Raw genomic sequence first — 24,223 nt, forward strand, 5'->3', positions numbered from 1 at the left:
TGTGGAAGGGGAAGAGGATGAAAGGGGTGCGAAGGGGTAAATGGACAAGGCAAACACAGGGAGAGAGACAGAAGGAAAGAAGAGAGAAAAAAGAAAAAAACAAGAAACAAAGCCCATCTTCCCACCCCAAGACCCCTGAGACCCTTAACACTGAACAAGTGACCATTGCACAGCGGTGCTTTGTCCTTGCACCTGCATGACCTTTTCGTTTCCGCGTCCCACAAACAGTGTCAGGTAGTTCAAAAACAAAGCAAAAAATAGAGTAATATAATGAACAAGGAGCAGTTACACAAAGGGCTCTGGAGGTTTTACTTGAACAGGATCCAGCATCCTATTCCATAATTTGCTTTTGCCATTTCTTATTATGAATTTTTAAGAGGAAAAAAAATTAAGGTAATAATCATAACAATAGACCCCCTTATGTATATATGCTCACCCACGTACACACACATACAAAGACACACACTCGCACACACATCTATGCACGCCTTCCATGCACAGTCAGCACATTCAAACATGAGCTCATGCGTGCAAACACAACATGCACACACACACACACACACAAACCCATACGGAGGCAAACCTGAAACATCCAAACAAGAGGAATGGACAGGGAGATATGACACCAATGAACAAAAACAAGGTGCATTGGCCAGGCTAATTAGGCAAACGTAGGTATACAAATAAAAAGAACCGAAGTGCAGACCAAAAGGAATATGTCGTAGTTGTCGCTGGATTAGAGAGCGGCAGTGGGAGCAACGGCTTAACAGGACCACTGCTCCTCTAGGTAGCCGGTAGCTAACACGGCTAAGAGATTCAGATTCAGACAACTTTATTTATCCCAGAAGGGCAATTCAATTTCACAATCTACCCGGACCATACACAAACTCACAGACAAGCGGCAATCAAGCACAATAGACAGGTCAGTGCAGGGGCAAGAGAGGCACACTGTCAGCCTTGTGTTGCCATGCATGCAGACTAACACGAGGACCCAGGCGAAGGACAAAAATTCACATAAGTTTAAAGAATAGAACAAATAAACAAACAAATGAATCATGCGAAGGTACATTGCACGTTACATCCCCCCACTACATTCAGTGAACGCATATGCCCACGAGCCATGCGAAAAACACACAACGGTATAAACCAACCACTGTGGTTGAAAACAAAATAAAGCATTCATTTAAAATGACTGCTCTCTGCATTTAACAGCCTGATAGCGGTAGGAATGAAGGACTCAGAATAGCGATTTGTTTTCCTAGGGGGCGCTTTATAGCGCCGGCCTGAGGGCATTACAGCAAAGCATATTGTCAAAGTCACAAAAAAAAGATTCACAGTAATACGCGACGGTTTTATCAGGATTACCAAAACGTTGGTTAGAATGGCAGTTTTGCTTACCCATCGTACCTGTCCATTTTTAAGTCCTGGGTGGCTGAGAGTTAATAATGATGAAACACTCAGGGCCAACAGTTAGCTTCTCGTGCTAAATCTCCGTTGTGTCGATGTGTGTGGCGCTATCGACTATTTTGTGTCAACGTGTGTGTGGCAGTTCTTATATCCTGATTTAAGACATTACTCATTTTCTCCCCTGTGCATCATTCCTATTCCTATTCAGGCATTGATTATTTTGTTATTGATAGCCAGTTGCTGACCTTGGTTAGAGATTGCATGAAGGCATTGTCATTTCTGACCATGGGCCTGTGGTATTGCAATTATCCTTCCCAAAGAAAGCTAGTCGCCGCCCTGGGCGTTCTAGCAACGTCTCGCTTGCTGATGAGGCATTTGTTAACTGGATCAATAGACAAATTGGTATTTTCTTTTTCATAAACGATACCCCAGCTGTTAGCAAATCCTTTCCCTGGGAATCCCATAAAGCCTTTTTTTTTTTTTAAGGGTAGTGATTATTTCATGGTGGCATGGTGGCGCAGTGGTTAACGTGGTCGCCTCACAGCAAAAAGGTCCTTGGTTCGAGCCCCGGGGTAGTTCAACCTTGGGGGTTGTCCCGGGTCGTCCTCTGTGTAGAGTTTGCATGTTCTCCCCGTGTCTGCGTGGGTTTCCTCCGGGGGCTCCGATTTCATCCCACAGTCCAAAGACGTGGGTCATATCAGGTGAATCGGCCATACTAAATTGTCCCTAAGTATGAGTGTCTGGCGACCTGTCCAGGGTGTCTCCCCACCTGCTGCCCAATGACTGCTGGGATAGGCTCAAGCATCCCCGTGACCCTGAGAGCAGAATAAGCCGTTCGGATAATGGATGGATGGATGATTATTTCATACACCTCTTGGGAGGGTAGGACTAGGAAACGGTGTCTTCAGGAGTTCTCTGACCAAATTCAACAACTGGACTATAAGTACTCAACTGCTTCCACTCCTGAACTTCATGTAAGATTAGTGTTTCAAAAAGTGAGCTTTTTCCTGTCCACTCTGCGGCACACTCATTCTCCTTTAATGCTTATCCTTTTAAGGTGACCACTGACAACATTTCTTAGCTGGGTGGGTGAAGTTGTAGCTCGAAAGATCTCTGCCTTCTTTGAGCTAATTATGCCCCTCTTTTGGAGCGCACTAAAGTGGCCTTCAATAAATGGTCTATGCTTTCTCTCTCATTAGCAGGAAGAATTAATCCAATTAAAATGAACATTTTGCCTAAATTGTTATACCTGTTCCAAACTACGCCAATCTTTATAACCAAATCTTTTTTTTTCACATCTCAATAAGATTATCTCTGGCTTTATTTGGAATAAGAAACCACCTCGCAGCTATAAGGAATTTTTACAAAGATCTAGATCAGTGGGTGGTATGGCTTTGCCACATTTCAAATTATACTATTGGGCAGTAACCTGAGAGCTTTGGCATACTGGTTTCAAACCTACGCCAATGATGGGGCTCCTGCCTGGGTCCAGATGGAAGCTGATGCCTGCTTGCCAACATCCCTCCCAGCTTTGTTGTATTCGGCCATCCCTATTGCGCAGCACCCCACTTTCACCGCCCCCTCCGTCCGTCAGTCTCTATGTATATGAGCTCAGGTGCAGAAATACTTTGGCTGGCACGCCAGACCCCTTCTCGGTCTGGCGTGAGAAGGGTCTTGTCTCATTTAAGGATCTGTACAAGGATCCTTATGATCAAGGGTGTACAAGGATCCAATGATGTTTTTGCCTCATTCAATCAGCTCAGATCTAAATTTGACATACCAAGAGCACTTTTTTTTTTTTAGATATTTACAGGTTTGGGATTGGACCTGTAACCATGCAGGATTATTTCCTGCAATCCCTGAATAGCAGCCTATAGATAATCTATTCACAACTCCATCTCTCAAAGGCACAATATCGATTATGTTTATGAAACTTTAATCTATGAAGACGGCATCAGTTGATGCTTTGAGAGAAGCGTGGCAGACTGATCTAAATGTACAATTTACAGATGCTGAGTGGTCAGATATTTTCTCAAAAATACACACTCCTCTCCAATATTTGCCAGGCATGGCCTGATTCAATTCAAGGTGGCACACAGACTTCATCTGTCTAAAGTCTGAATCTCAAAGATGAATCATCAATTTATTATTCTTCTAATAGATGTAAAATCTCACCTGCAACAATAGCTCATACATTCTGGTTTTGCCCGAGGCTCCCAGGTTACTGGTCCTCTATTTTGTATGCCCTATCCAAGATACTTGAACGACCAATAGATCCAAACCCTCTTTCAGCCATTTTTGGTGTCCAGTCTGAGGACGATCATCTTCTGTCAAATTGCATCACTTATGGCACTTTTAGCCAGAAGACTAATTTTACTTAACTGGAAACAGGCTGCCCCTCCTTCTTTAAACTCTGGATCAGAGATACGTTACACCCCCCCCCCTTTTTTTCTTTTCTGCCCGATTGTGTCCGGCCAATTACCCCACTTTTCCGAAATGTCCCGGTCGCTGCTCCACCCCCTCTGCCAATGCAGACTACCACATGCCTCCTCTGATACATGTGGCGTTGTCAGCCGCTTCTTTTCACCTTTTCACGTAGCGTGTGGGAGGATCACGGAATTCCCCCCAGTTTCCCCTCCCCCCCAAACAGGCACCCCGACCAATCAGAGGAGGCGCTAGTGCAGCAACCAGGACACATACCCACATCCGGCTTCCGACCCCCAGACACGGCCAATTGTTTCTGTAGAGACGCCAGACCAAGCCGGAGGTAACACGGGGATTTGAACCGCCGATCCCCGTGTTGGTAGGCAACGGAATAGACCGCCACGTTACCTGGACACCCTTATATTAGGCCGGGAGCCAGGACCAGCCCTCAGGATGTTTTCTGCTACCTTTTTTTCACTATTATTTCTTGTTAGCCTATACCTTGGGCCATCAGAAGTTGATAACGAGCACCCCCAACTCGGCCCCGTTTGGCCACAGGGTGCCAAAAACCCAATTTTTGAGCCATGTTCCTGGCGAAATTATGTACATGCAAATATTAAGGTACTACAATGGCATAAATAGTCATACAAGAATGAAATTTGGCAGAGAGTATCCTGATACATAGGGGGAAGCAGGAAAATATGATTCTGGGGCTTGCTGCAACTCAATTTTAAGATATCACCCACACCATCCCCAAAAAGACAAAAAAAAGTACTGTCCGCCTGACAAATTATCATCAAAATGATTATTCTTCAGCACTTTATGGTGAATATGTATGCCTCACTTGTGTATAGACAACTTCCCTAGTTCTTAAGCTTCAATTTGAGCCCAAGATGACCTTTCTATCTCAAATATTACTCTTGCTGTGGCCAAAAGTCTTCACTATAGGCCTACAGTACCTCAAATATGAAAAAAGCAGATATGTATAATTTCCATTGCCATGGTAACTGTGGGCTGTATCAGAAGCAGCCTGAATACCACAAGGCCACCACAGATTGAAGGTATGTAGTATTAGGTTCTAGACCAGTGACTAAGCATTGTAACAATGATTAGAATATTTATTAAACTGATATTTAACAACCTTAACATGATTTAAGCTAGTCTCTTTAGTTTTAGCTAGCTAGCAAGCACAATTTTGCAATCAAACTAGCTAGGTTGCAATATTCATGAGTTGTGTTGTAGCTACAGTTGGAATACTATCAGTCTGCACATTTGAGGTGATAAGAGAAATAATTGTAATGCAAAGCATTATATTTGAATCAATGTGAATTGGCACACTGAATAGTACTCCCTATTTCATTATTGCAATACTGATTTTAAGATGGTTGCATTGTTACAGTATATGAATCAGTCAAGATGCCAAAGAGACGACAAGATGATGAAGACTGGACACCTTGCCAGAGTTCTTCAAAGCAGAAGAAACAGCCACCGCCCCAGTCACCTCTGGGAAATTGCATTCTGCATGGATGTAAGGGGACAGTAAATGTTAAGTTTATAGCCTTTTCTTCTAAGGCTGATCCACTTAATGCATTTACTGAAATCCACGACATGAAAAACAAACTTTTGACACAAACGTCTGACTGTGGTGGCATGCCAGATGTTTGTGACTCAATTCCTGATGAATTATCTGCTGATTGTGGGTATCATGAAAACTGTCGACGCATTTTTGTCTGTAGTGCTAACCGTGCTTTAGCAAGAAATTGTCAAGCAGAAAAATACGCTACTAGACCAACACGTGAGCATGTGGATTCTTCCGTTTTGTTTGGAAATTATTGCATATTCTGCAAAAGTGGCACAGTGAAGCAAGCTTCTGGCAACAGATATAGCTTGCAGAAATTCCAATCAAATGCATACAAAAATATTGAGCAAAAAGCTATGGAACTAGGTGATGAAGATTTGTTGTGCAAAATCCAGGGAGTTGATTTATTTGCTAAGGAGGCTCAATTTCATGACTGCTGTTGCAAGCAGTACTTAGTAAAGCGAGCACCTCAGCCTGACACTACAGCTGCAGCGGATGAAATAACTACAAAGTAGGGAATGATCGGTAAAGCTTTCAATGGGGTGTATGTTCATATAAAAACAGAAGTTATTCAAAAGGGTCAGGTTGTGAAACTTGCTCATCTTACTGTTTTGTATAATGAAACCTTGAGACAATTTGGAGAAGAAGCTCCTGCTCAGATAACAAGCCATAACCTGAGACTAAAAATCGAATGCTGTCCTGATCTCAAAGATAGTATCGACTTCTCATCTTGCCCATACAAAGACACATTCGTGTTTTGTACATCCCAAGAATCTATGAAGACGACAGTACGTTCAACTTATGAGATGGGAATTACTGATTGGAGTAAAGAGATCAACCATGATCTTCACAAGAAAATCCTAAAAGCCTTCAAAAATTCTGAACCACTCCCTTGGCCTCCTAGAGCTCAGGATCTCCCTGACCCAAAAGAGGAGATTCCTTCTGAGGTTTTCCAATTTGTTTTAAACCTAATCTGCGTTGAGAGGAAGCCATCATATCGGGAGGACAATCTGGCATCATCAATTTCTCTAGACATCTGCAGAGCAGTTACAGCAGGTCAATGGAAGATGAAGAAACACATCTTACTATGTATGACACTACGCCATCTCTTCCGATCCTAGAGCATCACCACTCTAATAAATAGACTTGGCCACTGTGAGTCCTACACATACTCAATAGAACTTGAAACGGGTCTGGCAAATTCAATTGCAGAAAGTGCTTCATTAATCAGCAACTCAGATGTTTTCAAGAGACAACCTGATGGAGCAGTCTTCCATTGTGACTGGGACAATTTTGATCAGCTAGTATCAGATGTATATGGGGCAGGGTCCATTCATACCGCTGGAGGCATCTACCTGCAAGATCAAGGGTCCTGTGCAGATGCAGCAGCCCTGACCACAACACAGCCTACACAAGAGTCAGCCTACACTAATCCGAACAATCAACCTCCAAAAAAACAACGATCATTTAAAAGTCCTGCTCAGGAGTTGCCAACTTACTACAAGCGGAAACGATCTGAACCAGCTAACTTGGAGTCATCTAATTCAAATAACACATCCACATACCACTCAAAATCATCAGATAGTGATATAATTTGGGTCATTGCTCGTAAAATCAACTCCGGCGATCAGCACATCCCTGGTCTGTCAGGTTGGGTGTCTGTTACTGGCCATTCTCCAAAATGCCTCACCACAATTGGGTATTATCCCATGATCAATGCTCCCATAACCGACTTGACAACCATTTAAGAATGCCTTAGATGCAGCCAAGTCGCATTCTCTGAAGCTGGACAAGAGTACACCATCAGTACATTTGACCTAGGTGTTTGCATGAAAGCCTACCCTCTAATATGGAATGAACCTGAAAAATATAAAAAGCACATCATCCTCATTGGTACATTCCATTGCTGTGGAGCTTACTTGAAAGGTATAGGCCGAAGATACTGTCAAGGGAGTGGATGGGTCGAAGTGGCTTTGGAAGCAAAACTGATCACCACAGGCTTTGTGGCTGGGGTCACTGATGGAAAGAATTGGGACAGAGCTATGAACACACACAAGTCGATATTAGAAGGTCTTGAAAGACTCCTCTATGACAAGTATCTGGAAACTCATGGAGCACTCTCAGCTGAAGGTACATTTTTTCTGGAAAAACATACCCCGAATGAATCTACTCTAACTGAAGTTCTATCATCGGCTGATATATCTCACCACATAACAGAATACAATTCATTTAGAGAAAGAGTGAGAAAGGGGGAGCTGGGAGAAACTGGCCGGTTTTGGATGGAATACATGGACTGCATCTGGCTTGTCCTGTCAATGAACAGCGCAATCAAAATGAATGACTATGATGGGTACAAAGCTGCCATAAACATCATGCCAGACCTCTTTTTTTCTGCTCAGATCAGCAGAATTATGCTAGATTCCTCACATACTTTGGATGCTTTCTTGAACACATTGAGGAAACACATCCTGGTTCAGAGAAACTTTTGTGCGCTGGAGCAATCAGTGTAGCCAGATCACATATCCCAGGCAACCGCTGCCACGTTGACAAAACAATAGAGGAGACAGCTATGAAATGGCTTAAGTCAAACTCGGGTTCTGGAACATACTCAGCTGGAATCTGTGGAATCACCAGCAATTATGAAGCCAGCCAACATCACATCCTGACTGCCCATGCTAAAGGAGAGTTTGTAGAGGCCATGTGGAGTATGATTAGCAGCCGAGGTGAGCATTCAGAGAAGCAGCAAAGAGATCTAAGACCACGTGAAATCAATCGGTCTGAGGAGCAAGTGCAGCAAACAATAGAAGCATTTCAGAGTTTCATCAACCCATTTCAGCTTGAGACTTCTCAACCCTTGACAAGTTTGACTTCAGGCGCTGCTATGCCAGAAGAGGTGCGCTCTGATGTGCTGAATGCTCTGAAAAATGGCCAAACTCAAAAAGAAGAGTTCATCCGTGATCGTCTTCTTACAAAGAAAGTCCTTTTTTTTTAAATCCTATCAAGAGAAACAAATTCAAGACAATGTCTTCCACAACACCTAAAAGGAAGCTTATGGCATCAAACCAGAGAGTAATCCAGTATAAGGCTACAAGTGGATTTATCTTTCAGATTTTCATCAAATCACAGCTACTAAGGTCACAAATCAGCATCTCTGACCTGATGTCCTATCCCCTGACTCTGACGCCATATTCCATCTCAAAAATCGATGGCTTCTTTGCAAAAACCAACAAGGCACAAGGGATGAACTACATGATCAAAGATGCTGAGAATGCACAGCTCCCCTCTCCTAGCCAATGTGCTCTCATTCAAGATGGAAACTCCTCATTCTACATGAACGATGTGCCCCGGACAATGAAGACTATATCAGAGCGCACCTTCAAATGTCTACCTGCTGCAGCTGAAACAGTATTCAGCACAGACACTTATGCAGACCGTCTTCATTCACCAAAATCAGCTGAGAGGGATCGTAGAGGTTGTGGGGAACGGTTCATAGTTAGTGGTCTGAATGTTCATCGACCTGCAGATTGGAAAGTTTTCCTCACAAATGATGAAAACGAGAAATCATTCATTCATTTACTTCTCGAGCATTGGAGCTCTGCAGATATGATGGAAGAGATCCTCAGAAGGCCTGTCATCTTCATAGAGGCTGGTCAAGCTTTCAAAATAGAATGTCATGCTGGAGTAATATCAAAAGAACTTCTACCTGAGAACTGCTCAAACCATGAGGAAACTGATGTGAGGGTGATCCTCTACATAAATTATTTCCAAACCACAATGCCTCACATCAAAACAGTCAGAGTCAGAGCAAAAGACTCTGACATTTTCTTCATTCTCCTCTACTATGCCAAATCATTCACAGTTGACATCATCTTTGACATGGGAAATAAGCTGATCAATATCAACCAGCTGGCTGACAATTATTCACAAGAACATGTTTCAGCTCTGCTGGCCTTGCATGCCTTCACTGGTGCCGACTGCACTTCAGCATTCAAAGGCAAAGGAAAGGTGCGACCAATCAAGATTCTGAATCAGAATTCAAAGTTCATTCAGATCTTTGCTGCAGTGGGGAACTCTTGGGAGCTTGATGAGCTTGTCCTCAGTGGTGCCGAAGAGTTCACCTGTCGCCTCTATGGCTTTGGTCCTCGAGTTAAGCAGGTTGATGAGGCAAGAGAGGTCAAGGTCAAGAAAATATGTGGCTCAAGCCTCGAGCTGCGACAAGGTCTCTCTATTGACCTTTCCACCATGCAAGCGAGTCCTTTTGCAGCACATAAAGAGAGTGAACTATCAAGTAGGAATCTGGAAAAGGGCTCATGAAAACCACCCAGAAGTCCCATCCCCTTTGGACCATGGGTTTCATGTAAATGACGATGGCAAGCTAGAACCTCTGTGGTTTGAGGGTGACGTCATCCCCCAGGCCCTTGTTGATGTCTTGGAAGAAGAGGGGAAAGATGAGGATGACCTTGAGGAAATACACACTAACATGAATGATGATGAAGAAGAGGAGGAATATGGGGATGATTAAGATATCAAATGCAATTTAGATTTTATTTTATTTTTTTAGATTTTTTTCGGATTTCAGCTTTATTAGATCGTACAGTTGAAAGAGACATGAGTGGGGAAAGAGAGAAGGGAGGACATGCAGCATATGGAAGTGGGCCGGATTCAAACCCATGCTGATGCGTTAGGGACTAGTGTTGTGGTACGCGCACTATCCCAGTGAACCACAATTATGATTTATTTTATATTATTTTTTAAGGTGAATTTTTGGCTTCTTCTGTTGTTGTTTCTCCCTTTGCCTATATTTTGTGTAGTTTTTTTGGGGACAGTGGGATGGGATGGGGTAAGAGGGTAGGAATTAATGTTTCATTGTTGTTAATAAAATGAAAGCCATGTGTTTTCTAAAAAAAAATATTATAATAAAAAATGTTTACTGTACTCTATTGGTGGTTGGCTTCTACTTGAGTGCATTGCTTTGGACCTATAGGCCCATTGCTATAGGCCTATGAGACACCATTTAAAAGCATTTGTTTTCCTACAGGTTCTTCAGTGTTCACTTTTCATGTTCACTTCAGATAGCAGTAGTAAGCAGTACATATGAACATATTGTTAAATGCAATAAATTGCACTTACCCCCATTTGGAATGCTAGTGACTAAAAAATTAAATGTTCTCTGATTTGAGGTATAGAGAAGACTTTTGGCCACAGCAAGAGTAATTTTTGAAATAGAAAGGTCATCTTGGGCTCAAACTGAAGCTTAAGAACTAGGGAAGTTGTCTATACACAAGTGAGGCATACATATTCACCATAAAGTGCTGAAGAATAATCATTTGATGATAATTTGTCAGGCGGACAGTACTTTTTTTGTCTTTTTGGGGATGGTGTGGGTGATATCTTAAAATTGAGTTGCAACAAGCCCCAGAATCATATTTTCCTGCTTCCCCCTATGTATCAGGATACTCTCTGCCAAATTTCATTCTTGTATGACTATTTATGCCATTGTAGTACCTTAATGTTTGCATGCACATAATTTCGCCAGGAACATGGCCCAAAAATTGGGTTTTTGGCCCCCTGTGGCCAAACGGGGCCGAGTTGGGGGTGCTCGTTATCAACTTCTGATGGCCCAAGGTATAGGCTAACAAGAAATAATAGTGAAAAAAAGGTAGCAGAAAACATCCTGAGGGCTGGTCCTGGCTCCCGGCCTATATTACAATTATAGACGATTATTTTGGGGTTTTTTTTTTTTTTGCTTGTTCCTTGAAAATAAAATGTTTTCTCCTGTACTTCTGTATACATAATATTTCTTAATTTCAATTGTGAAAACTAGTAAAAACAGTGGAGGGGGAAAAAATGCAATTCACAGCTTTGCAAGAAAGATGTAAGTAAAAGTTGGGACAGCAACCAAGGGGGGGGTAAAAAAGAATAATAATTTGGCGATTCCCTTTCACGGTGCAGTTCTCTCATCGGTCTGTCTTGTTAGGTATGGACTCTCTTCTCTTTCCATGTCTTCTCTCCCATTCTCATCTCCTCTTTTTCTTTCTCCTTGCCTTTGCCTTCAGCCAGTCTATCTCCGTCCTTTGACGTAGCTGCATGAAATAAAGGCTGCCTGCTGTTAGAATAAAGGCTGTGGGAGGTTAGAATGACCGAGCGATGCCAAGACTAACTGGCTCATCACTGGGGCCCCTGCACAGATAAGGTTTCTCTTGTTTTGATTCGGCTTATTTATCTCTGTCGTCCAGGTGGATGTAGATAACGTCAACACCACCGGCTCAAACCTTTTTTTCTTACATTGAACAAGAGCAGAGGGTACATGAAAAGTGGGGAAAAAATGGTGATCTACCTGTGTACACTTACGCACATTAATTGCACTTGACATGACATGCACTCTTTGCTAGGATATGATTACATTTAAGCTCTCTACCTGCTAATTCACTGACCCTCTTGTGCATCATTTTGAATTAAAGTGTCTTCTAAATGAGAAAATGCAAATCTCAGTCATAGATACACCTTAAACTGTTTGGTAATTCCCAGAACAATAGATGCATGGGGAAAAGAGCAGTGACAACTTAAGGCTCCACACACATTTTGCGATTTTGGCAGTCACGCAGCCGTCCGAGATCATTTATTCAAATGGTGGACAGATTCCTTTTTCATGAGCAATGGTCAGCTGCCTTGAGTTTTTCATTGTGGCCCGGTGGCCCAGTGGTTAGCACTGTTGCCTCACAGCAAGAAGGTCCTGGGTTCGAACCCCAGGCCATCACAGGCTCCGTTCTGTGTGGAGTTTGCATGTTCTCCCCGTGTCTGCGTGGGTTTCCTCCCACCATCAAACAGACACGCATGCATGTGAGGGTTAATACTCCTGTCTGCGCCCCTGACCAAGGCAATTGAAAGAGGAACTGGAGTTGGTCCCCCGGTGCTGCACGGCGACTGCCCACTGCTCCTATACAATAGGATGGGTTAAATAGAGAGAACAAATTCGTTGTAAGAATAAAATGACAAAATAAAGTGGCTATTTCTTCTTCTTCTTCTTCTTCTTCTTAAGGACAGCTGATGAAGTGCCGATCCATAGTCGTAGGCTCCAACATAGTTTTAGCATTGTCCAAATGTCAGCATCCTAGCATGGCAGCTATGGACAGAGTGTAAACATGTCCAAACCCTCCTCCTTTTCTTTCTCATGGGTTTGTCGAGGCAAAGACTTGCCATCACTGATACAACTCCATATTTTTTTCCATGAGACCTTTTTTTTTTCTTTTTTTGTTTGTTGGCCCTTTGGGACATGGTCGGCTTGCCATTGGCTGATATTGGTTGCAACCTTGTCATTCAACCAAACGCACAATGTGACAGTAGTCTCACTTAAATTCACATCATATGACATGGGAGATGTATCAAGGTTTTTCCTTTTTCTTGTTGTACAAAATAGCAATAAACAATCAAGACAGCCACAGTCACACAGTCTGTGGTGGCCTTCAGGGGCAGTAGCATGGGCCAGAAACTGGGACAGGAGAGCCAAGACATAAACAGTAATTAGACCGGTCATTTTCACAGTACATACAGTATCTGCTCAACACAAATATAACCCCTCGCCGCCCACCACACACTCTCAGGCCTGTGCTGTCAGTGAGGCCGACAAAGGTGTCAATCAGAAGCTTGGTAGCACAGTGAGCTTGTCAGTATGTAAGAGGCTGATGGACTAAACTTGAAGGGAAAGAAGTGGAGAATCAAGGATAGCTTCAACGAGCTCAAACTCAGAAACCACAACCTTAATGAGGCAGTTCAGACTGGCCCCCCAGCAGGGAACAGTGTGCTCCCTTTGGCTCCAGTGTGCATTTTTAGGGGATAATTGATACCGTTGTGCCTCTTCTAAATGCAGGAGGACTTGATTCAAATCCTTCTGATGTTGTTCAAGAGGTCACTGGTATTTGCTGATTCGCATTACAGACCATTATTTTAAAGTGAAGGCGTCATAGCCGCTACCTGCCGATAGCTTGTCCTGTTCTTAAGGCCTTGTTTGCTCGATACTCCCGTCACATAATCTCTGCATATTGAGGGATGGTTTAGAAAATATTTTTTGGCTTTTAGTTGGGGTTTGATTTATCTAGGATGAGGTAGTTTGTAGCAGGAAATAATTGCCTTCAATGTTTCATTATATTTACTCATTCTTTTGGTCCCACTGAGGTAGACGCTTCACAGTTGTCTGACATCTTTTCATACTAATGCAAATATTTACCCAAAACAAAATTGTGTACCTAAAAAGATGAAGGCAGTCAAACAAAAGAAAATCAGATGAGGACACGTGGTGATTCTATACAGTGAAAACCTGTTCGCCAGCCGTGGATCCATCCATCCATTTTTTCTACCCACTTACTCCATTTCAGGGTCATGAGGTGCCAAAGCTTATCCAAGCATAACTCATGTGGGAGTTAGGGAGGCACCCTGGATTGTTTGTAAGTCCATCGATGGGCTAACATTCAAATACACAATCACTCACACTCCCATTCTACCTGTAGGCGATTAAGAATCTCCATTTTCCCTGGCATGCATGTTTTATTGACTCAGAGGAAACCCACACAAATCATTGGTAAACACGTAAGCTCCACGCAGAATAGCCTGGGCTGAACACAGAATGATAGAGGGGGAAATTAAAACGAAACACCAGGTAACGTATCTACTAATCAAACAATCAAACCAGCTGACTGAAATCGTGTGTTGCCTGTCTATTGTTACAGCCTCCCAGTAGGGATGTAGTGTGTGTGACCTTCCCAGTGGCCCATTGCTAAAGCTCTGTGAGGCTTTTTAGGTTTTCCTCTTTAGTCTACTGTATGAGAGAGAGAGAGAGAGAGAGAGAGAGAGAGAGAGAGAGAGAGAGAGAGAGAGAGAGAGAGAGAGAGAGAGAGAGCTCTTTTCTTTTGTGAGGACAAAGCCACTCATGGAGAAAATAGCCCCCATGTGAAGTAGACAATACAGGCTGGCATTTTGAAGCCATTACATAACACGCACACACATGCATGCACGTACGCACGCTCGCATGCACACGCACAACATGGATGGTGTCTTATGCGTCCATATGCTTGCACGTACAGAGTACCAAGTTGACCTTCACACATACAGTGTATTAAACAAACAGAAATGTCAGTGTTTCCAGCACAGTATGGTGCAGCCACAGGTAAGCTACTTCCGGTAGAGACAGGCATGTAAGAACATTTAGTAAATACAGTAAAATGTATTGCAGTTGATAATTTATGCATATAAAAAAAACTTATTTTTTTTAAAGTTATATCCACATTGTTCACCAAAAGGACTTGTTTGACTCCTGAATGCTCTCTCTGATGTCCAGGCAGTGGGTATGAGCAAGCTACGCACACAAACTAATGGGAACTTGTGCTCGCTCAGAGCCGGCCTGATTTGTTTATTTCCTTTGGGTGCGGTGAGATTTCCATAGGTTGAATTGGGACGAATACAGCGACAGGATTTTTCCCTCAGAGCACTGGCTTTAGTGATTGCTGACAGCATGTTATGGCACTTTCGCCAAATTCTGCCCCAAAGAATATACCTACAGCATCTTAAACACGTAGCTTTAACAGGCATAGGATGGTGCACCGGTGGATTCCAGTTAAATCAACAGAAGCGAATAGCCACCGCACCCACAGAGACTCGTAAACATCTTTCTAACAGTCTGCAAGCAATGGCAGCTGTAGAGCTTGCACTGTGACTAAAACTGAGCGAGGATATTAAGGGAGACACTTTTCAAAGGATCAGGTAATCAGCATTTTTTCGGTTGCTCCCGTTAGGGGTCGCCACAGTGGATGAGCCGCGGTGACGACCCCTAACGGGAGCAACCGAAAGTAGTAGTAGTAGGTAATCAGCATTTTAGTTTGGGGAGAAACAAAGACGTGTTACCAAAAAGTGGTTATGCTAACTTAAGAGATGGTAACAACCCTAGCAAACTCATTGCCTTGTACACCTTTATATGAATCAACATTCAAATACCTTAGTTGCATTCGCTGCTTTGTTTGTCACTGTTACTTCCATGGTGTTCTCTTCCTATGTATCGTTTGGAGTTACATATGCAGTTACTATCAATGAAGATTCAAGAAGCTTTGTTGTCCATCATAATTTAACAGAGATTCTTCCTTGGCATGACTCATACACATCAGACAACACAATAAATAATGAAAAGTTTAAAAAGGCACAAGAGAAGAGAGGTTTGGGGCGTCCGAGTAGCGTGGCGGTCTATTCCATTGCCTACCAACACGGGGATCGCCGGTTCGAATCCCCGTGTTACCTCCAGCTTGGTCAGGCGTCTCTACAGACATAGTTGGCCGTGTCTGCGGGTGGGAAGCCAGATGTGGGTATGTGTCCTGGTTGCTGCAGTAGCGCCTCCTCTGGTCAGTTAGGGTGTCTCTTTGGGGGGGGGGGTAGTGTGATCCTCCCATGCACTACGTCCCCCTGGTGAAACCCCTCACTGTCAGGTGAAAAGAAGCAGCTGGCGACTCCACATGTATCGGAGGAGGCATGTGGTAGTCTGCAGCCCTCCCCGGATCGGCAGAGGGGGTGGAGCAGCAACCGGGACGGCTCAGAAGAGTCGGGTAATTGGAGGCATGTGGTAGTCTGCAGCCTCCCCAGATCAGCAGAAGGGATGGAGCAGTGACCAGGATGGCTTGGAAGAGTGGGGTAATTGGCCGGATACAATTGGGGAGAAAAAGGGGAGAAAATTTCCAAAAAAAGAGTAGGAAGGTTAAAAACATGACAATTAGCAATGGAGAAAGGTTAGAATAGTTAAAAAGACAAGTTATTTAGCGCTTTGGGGAATAGATGAAGTGCTTATTTTAATTTATTTGGGGTGTTTATGGCGGAGGGAATGAAGGACATTTTGCAGGTGTTTTTCTTGGCCATGGGGACTTCGTAACAGCAGCTTGATGGGAGTAACAAAGATTTGGTGGAGGGGTTGAGAGGGGGGGCCCTGTGTAATTAGATATTTTATTACTCTCCTCCACTGGGATATTTCTAGCAATCAAACTCAAGTACACAAGTTAACCAAACCTTGTTTCTGGAGCCACGAAAAAAAAACCCCAAAAAAGAAACAGACCCTCGTTTCTTCTACTCTTATCCCAAACCCAACAGAGACTATCAAAGTCAAGGAGGGTGAAAGAGTGAGGTATCTTCAATATTTCATGAAGCTAACAGGCTTCAAGGACAAAACAGGACTCGTGATGAAATCCTCAACCATAAAAATATCTTGTGCCGCTCATGATCAGGTTTTTGGTCTCCAGTAAAAAAAAATCCCTTTTTTTTCAATGGAATCTCTGCAGCCTTCGTCTCAGGAGGCCTCCTGTCTCTCAGCACCCTGAGCAAACCTAATCCATCCACAGAGAATACTGTGGTCCAGTGCAATGTATTACGTTGAAGAGAAAAATTTTTTCAATATCTCCCATTTGGAAATTACTTCTATTAATGCACACTCAAGGTGTGATAGTTTACAGTGAGCGAGCAGTGCACAAAAGTGACATGTATACACAAGTCGTAAAAGCAATCAGAATTTAGACGACATATGACCTGAATCTCTTTTTATGTTTTATATTCCTTTGCAAGAAGGATAAAGATAGCTTTTTCTTTTATTATTTACTGTGTTTTTCACTCATGTCACTGCTATGGAGTCCACACTGTGTCTGTGGATGATATGGAGATGGAGTACCAAAGAAGAGGCTTTGCCTGATGACAGCAGAGGCAGGCAGGGGTGCAGTGTTGCTGGAGAGGTTTGCCGTTTGGCCTTGGGCCAGCTCTCTTGTCCTGTCAGCTCAAGTCTTAAAGACATGTCAGCTCTTGGAAAATCTTTGTCCACCTAGCAGCACTGATTAAGAATTTAAAAAACTTCAGCCTCCCAAGTGAAGACACAACTCAAAGGGTTGATGGTGTGGAATGAGGATTTTTTTTTCAAGCTCTAAGATGAGTTAGGGTGTTACAAAGTATTCACAGAGATGTGTTTGAGTAACATACTATAGGCACCCCCAAAGATGAATTATTATCTACCCTGTCTGTATTATTTGCTTTATCTGACTGTCAAACTTGTGATGTTTTATTTATGCCATCCTCGGTGTCATTGTTTTACTCTTACGTTTAGCATTTTACTAACTAGAACGTGATGGTGACATTCACGCTGCACTTCCTCTTGACATCCCACTCCTGTATCTCCTTCCCTCTATCCCGTTCTACTTTTTTATCATTTTCATCACTGCTGTGTTCATCCTCGTCATCGTTGTTGTCGTCATCAACATCATCATCACTACCACCACCTGCAGGGTTGATGGTAATGTATGCATTGGTGGGTGAAAGCAGTGCTATGTAGCATTCAGAGATGTAGGTTGAGTGGAGGATTCTGACAGCATGCTAATGGCCTTAACTAGTTGCCTTGGTGACAAGCTGATATGTTTGCATTGCTTTTGGTTGGCGAATGTTCGTTTTTTCCACAGATTGAGTCACAAAGTGTGACAAAGAATGATGAGTTTAGCTACAGCTAAACACCATTGTGGCCCTACTAAACAACAACCCATCACCTGATTATGAGTTATAACTTTGTTGATGAGTCATTTTGTACGTTTAATTCTTTAAAAAGATGTGTCATTGCTGCATGTATTTTTTTTTCCTCCAATTTTCTTTCTTCATTGCATCTCTATCTCTCTACCTGGTTGTCTCTCTCTCTCTCCTTTGTTGTTTTGTAATTTTTCTTTCACTCTCTTAGCTCGCAACTTGGGATTCCACGCGTGGTTTGAACGGCAGCCTAAAGGAGAGTCGGATAGAGAGCGGGATGCAGGGAGTGACGCTCAAGATTGTAACATTGCTGGTAAGTTGGGGTACTACATTGTGTCAGCTACCTCCTGACCCGGGACAGCAAATATTTGAACAAGGGCACAAATGGCACACTACTGAGACAATTGTGTTTGCCTGTTTATGAAGCGGTTCCATGTGCCTGACATAGATTAGCCAGTTGCCTGAGAGTGTCTGTTTGTGAGTTTAATAGTTTAAACCAGTCATGTAAATGTACAACTATTTCCACAATAATTGATAACTGCGAGGGTGTCCGGGTAGCGTAGCGGTCTATTCCATTGCCTACAAACATGGGGATCAGCAGTTCGAATCCCCATTGTTATCTCCGGCTTGGTCGGGCGTCCCTAAAGACACAATTGGCCATGTGTGCGAGTGGGAAGCCAGATATGGGTATGTGTCCTGGTCACTGCACTAGCGCCTCCTCTGGTCAGTTGGGGCGCCTGTTCAGGGGGGAGGGGGAACTGGGGGAATAGCGTGATCCTCCCATGTGCTACGTCCCCCTGTCGAAACTCCTCACTGTCAGGTGAAAAGAAGCGGCTGGCGACTCCACATGTATCGGAGGAGGTGTGTGGTAGTCTGCAGCCCTGCCCCCACCGGCAAAGGGGGTGCAGCAGCGACTGGGACGGCTCAGAAGAGTGGGGTAATTGGCAGGATACAATTGGGGAGAAAAAGGGGTTAAAAAAAATCCACAAAAATTTTTTTTTTGATAATTGCACCCTTGATAGGAAAAAAAAACACCAATATTAATGTATTTCCGTCAAGCAAGTTTTCACAAAGTCTACTTTATCAAAGGTAAATGGAAATCTGATAAAGATCAACACAAGCTCCCACCCCAAGTATGAAACCCCTCTTAATACATTTTACACTGCTTACACACCGACACTGGCCATTTATTTTGCAAAGTGGAATACCTGAGGTCATCTTACCCATTTCAGATCTGTGAATCTTCAGCATCGGGGAGCCATTCAATTTCTATCCCTCAATATAGTGCCTTATCCTTGACTTGAATAGTTTTAGAAGCTACACTTTCCGCCCTTCCCACCCTTCTGTTACTCTCTCTATTTCTCACTCCACTCTGACTCTTCTTCACACATGATTTGCCTGTGCTATATTTATTCATATAACGTCTGCTCTGCTCTCTGTCGGCAATGTCGTTTAATCAAGTCATTTTCCTCAGCCCACCTGAAAACCTCCCCAATTCTATCCCTCTCTTCCCTATCTTCCTAAACTCCATTTGCTGTCTCTCCCCTCCACCTGTACTCATTTAATTTCTACCTGACACTTCCAGCCGACGAAGAAGTGCCATGGTTGGGTACAATAAATTTAGAATGGCCATTTCTAGCTGATTAAGCATCACCAGTCACCATGCCACCCTGTGTTACAGGTCACCAGTCGCAGAGGAAAAGCTTTTTCTTTAGATGGACTTTTACATGGATCACCTCAGAATCGCTTCATAAAGGCGTCACGCCAACGTTTTAAGGATGACAAAAATGCATCCTCACTGCCATTGTCACTCTTGTCCCCGAGGTGATTATAAGGTTTCTTGATAAATGACACGGCTGTGATTAAGCATACATGCTGTCTTCCAGGGCTTGAAGATAAATTGAGGTGCGAGAATAGGAGCCCACACATTTACACTGCTCAACATTATCTTGTGTCAAAAAACCCAAGCTTACTTACCTGAATCTATTGCAATCCAAAGGCTCGATGAGTAATGTATTTCCCGGACGCTTAACTGCTTCCCTCCTTTGTGCCGTCAATCGTTTAAACAGGAGGAGCCTTTTGTTATGGTGGCAGAGAACATTTTGGGCCAACCTAAGAGGTACAAAGGCTTTTCCATTGACGTATTGGATGCCCTAGCCAAGATCCTCGGTTTTAAGTATGACATCTATCAGGTTGGAGACGGCAAGTATGGCTCAGCTCTTCCAAATGGATCGTGGAATGGCATGATTGGAGAGCTGATTAGCAAGGTCAGTCAGTCTTCTAATGTCAATCAAACCGCTGTCTGTCTTTCAGATGACACGTTCTTGATGTTAGGCTTCAATTTCTGTTTGGGAACTCAGAGTATTGAATCTGCTCGGTTAAATGACAAAAATCAGGCAAAACAAAAATGAGGCATAAAAAAAAAATCTTCCAAAATATCAAGGTGCCCTAGTGTATGACATCACAGATTAGCCTGTTCTGGTTTCCATCTTTTAAAGAGAATGATTCAAGGGGAAGACTACTAACTAGGTAAAAGTGGGTTGTAGGAATGTGGAAAATAAAGATCTCTATTCTGCTCCTTGGTGTTGTGGTTGAAAATGTAATTAAAGCTACAATCCCCAAGGTTAACATGAAAACAGATGCTCTTTTTGATACCAGTCACAGTCATATTTAGAACAATAGCTTATTCACAAATATCCAAATCAAGAATGCTTGTGTAATTGCTCATTTTAATGGACACTGTCTGGCAGGACTTTATGGGGACACATTTTATAGTGCATGGTGCTATAGTTTTATGTGTTCACCATAAGGCAGAGAAATTTGACAGCAAAATGCAGAAAATGTTTGGCAGGTAGTACCAAAGCAAGGCTGTTTTGGCAAACAAGCAGATATGGCAGACAAGCCCCATAGAAGACCCCACCAACAGATAAGCCAACAACAATACAAATTAGCGATGGCAAAGGCGCTGATAAAACCGTATCGGCGAGTCTGTGTAACTTGGAATGTATCGCTGCAATCTGAAATGGCCAAACACCAATGCAATTACCATTATCACCATAGGTGTCAGTAAGTCCAACAGAAACATGATTTTTCTGTTTGCAGTTTATTATATTTTGTAAGGAGATTTTCTTTCACATACTGTAGGGAAGGAAAGTAATTCTAATTCACCACACGAGTGCAGAAAAAAAATTAATTAAACTGATGTGAGCCATCAGAGCTGTCAACCTGTCAAGCTCACACACAACTGTTAAATATATATAACTCACAGTATGACTGACCCAACTCAAATTACAGTGTGGAGAAACCAATTTGGTGTTTAACTCAACTATCTGCCATCGTAAAATCTGTAGTCGTGCTCCCATAGCTCAGATACAGAATTCTTTATTATCTCTTTATTCAAGCTCACTAATCCTCACATGATTATAAGCTGCAGGCTTTCCAAAGCAGCATGCCCAGATATATTACTGCGAAAGATTGAGGGTGTTAGTTAGAATAAGAAGAGGATGAATGTTACCGTAGCTGTTGAGTAGGTTCTTACAGAAAGTTATGGAGAAGAAGTTGGCGGCTGAAGGGTGAACTTTAGATCTTCAAACAGCTATCATTACAAGTCACAGGAACCCACAGTATTTTCGTCATTCAGCTCATATACCTGTTGAATTTTCATATTCCCTTTTTGTCACATCTTGCATAGAAAATGATTTTTTTTATTGACCCAAAAACGACAAGGCAATGCAGTGTAGGTGTAATACAGACTCACTTTCAAGATTTGAATGTACTGTATGAGTCATATCACCAGGTTACAGTTACTAGAGGGAATAAATAGACCTCATCAAATGATATACAGTAACAAATTCTCTCCACTCGCAGCGAGCTGACCTGGCCATATCAGCCATCACTATCACCCCTGAGAGAGAGAGCGTGGTGGATTTCAGCAAGCGCTATCTGGACTACTCAGTGGGCATCCTGATGCGCAAGTCGGAGGAGAAAATTAACATTTTTTCTTTGCTGGCACCATTCGACCTGGCGGTGTGGGCGTGTATTGCTGCTGCCATCCCTGTTGTGGGCATCATGATCTTCCTGCTTAGGCGCATCCAAGTGGTGCACTCGCGGAACGTTGCGGGTTGTCACCCTCCTCCACCGTCTGTGTCCAACTCACTTCAGAGCGCCATCTGGATTGTCTATGGGGCCTTTGTGCAACAAGGTAGGTCAGTTGGCCACTGTGAACTCTGTGAAGTCTTGCAGTACAAGGCATCAGGCAGCAGTAATTCAGTTTTTTTGAAGGTAAAAATCCAAAATTAGAGTTCAACCAAAAGAGTAGCCCCACCATTGAAAACATATTAACAGAACTGGAGGCAATTTCTCCAGTTTTTATTTGACTAACAGCGTTTTTGAGTAAAGGACAAATGAATTTCTATTTTCCCGTTCAGCAATACATGATGTTACAATCCCTACGCCCTTCTCCAGAGACAGCATTCACTCAGCAGACCAAGGTAGACTACAAGCTAATGCGTTGGTCCTGATATTAATTAATAACCGGTCAGTGGTTAGCATGGAGGACTTCGGGCTGGTCCTTCTGTACCCTACTGACTATTCACAGGCCACATCCTCATAACATTTGGATCCACTTTAATTTGCAATAACTCTACATTTTCATTTGGCTTGTAGAAATTAGGAAACTGATTGCAAACTGCAAATTTGCAATTTACAAATTGCAGTTTCCCCCATCAAAAAGAAATGCATGTTAGGGTTAATACTCCTGCCTGTGCCCCTGACTGAGGCATGGTAAGATGAAGAGTTGGTCCCCGGGTGCTACACGGTGGCTGCCCACTGCTCCTAGCGACACAGCTAGGATGGGTTAAATGCAGAGCTTAATTTCCTTACAGGGATCATTAAAGTATATCAAAATTTAAAAAAATCAATTATCCATGGTGGCTTTGTGCCAAGAACACAGTAAGCAGGCTCAATGTCATCAAGTATAGCTAGAATTGTTTGACCTGGCAACCTGTGTCTGCGAATGATTTCTGTGATGTTCTCCTGCGAAATAGTCAAGTCAAATCAATTTTGTCAAGCCCAATATCACAAATTACAACTTTGCCTCAGTAGGCTTTACAGCAACACAACATCCTGTCCTTAGACCCTAGCATCGGATAATAAATATCTGCTCGCAAGCACACCTGGCGTGACGATGGCTTCACCTGGCTCAAATCACTGCTGCTATCATCACTGGAAAGTCTGGGTGTCAGTTACCACCAACTCTTTGAAGATGCTAATAATTTTCACTCCGTGTGTGTGGCTATTAGCGCTGGTGTTTGCAGTTAGGCTAGATTGCATGCCGATTTAGTGGCCACAAGAGCCACGCAATCCTTTTGTGAATTCACCAGTGAGTGGTTGTTATTTGGGGTGCTTTACTGTACACTCTCCCTCATACAGCTCGGTGCTCGGCCGACCAATCGTGTAACTTCAGTGATGTCGTTGGTCACCTAATCACTGTTAGTCAGTCAGTCAGTGACATTCGTGTTTGTAGGGCTGGTCTGCTGGTTCAGTCCAGACAAAAATAGCCTAGATTTTTATACAAGTATGTGGTCAGTTAAGAAAACTTTAAAAAAAAATGCATGTTCAATGTGCAAAACACAATCAAGAATGTGCCCAATATGAATATATACTATATTCAATATGAATACACATAATAAATAGTTTGTGATTATATTGCTGTTGTTTTGTTTTTGTGGTCACCAGTCCAACAAACCACGAAAGAAAAATTTTAATTAGAATTCAATAAATGTATATAAATAATTATTTGATAGAAATGTGGGTACTACCATCCTCCTAGCCATTGGGATAGACTGAATGCTACACACTTTACAAAGAGCAAAATATGAAAGAATGTAGAGCATTTTTTAAATCACAAACGCAGAAAACTGGCAAAAGAAATGCCGTCAGAGCGATGTGCATTTGAGGACAGTAGTTCACGAAACCCAGACACACAGACATGTTAGTAGGAGACAAAAAAAAAACAGTGCAGCCATAAAAGCAATGAAAACACATTTCTCGGTTCGTCTTGATATGCTGCCCAGTTAATGCACTAGTGATACAATTTTAGGAACGACCCCCCCCCCCAACACACACGCACATCCTCCATTTTTCTAAAGGTGCCCTTGTCTAAGGGAATATCCCGCCTTTGGGTCTGGTTGGGATCCAGGTATCTCCAGCATGGATAAACGACTACTCCAGCAACTGATGGTAAAAGCTCTGCTACATTTATCAAAGTCTGGCCTGCTGCCCATGAGCCTT

General features: G+C 42.9%; 1 protein-coding gene across 1 annotated transcript in view; it reads left to right on the forward strand.

The window, feature by feature from the left end:
* The window catches only part of grid1a (glutamate receptor, ionotropic, delta 1a), a 438,916-nt gene that overhangs the window by 393,813 nt on the left and 20,880 nt on the right, over positions 1-24,223 (forward strand). Inside the window, exons 9-11 of the mRNA XM_056291925.1 lie at positions 18,144-18,245; positions 20,002-20,199; positions 21,800-22,133. Of these exons, the coding sequence (XP_056147900.1) occupies positions 18,144-18,245; positions 20,002-20,199; positions 21,800-22,133 (634 nt within the window). The remainder of the gene's footprint in view (positions 1-18,143; positions 18,246-20,001; positions 20,200-21,799; positions 22,134-24,223) is intronic.

Source organism: Lampris incognitus, chromosome 13 (genome assembly GCF_029633865.1).
Source record: "Lampris incognitus isolate fLamInc1 chromosome 13, fLamInc1.hap2, whole genome shotgun sequence".
Classification (NCBI taxonomy): domain Eukaryota; kingdom Metazoa; phylum Chordata; class Actinopteri; order Lampriformes; family Lampridae; genus Lampris; species Lampris incognitus.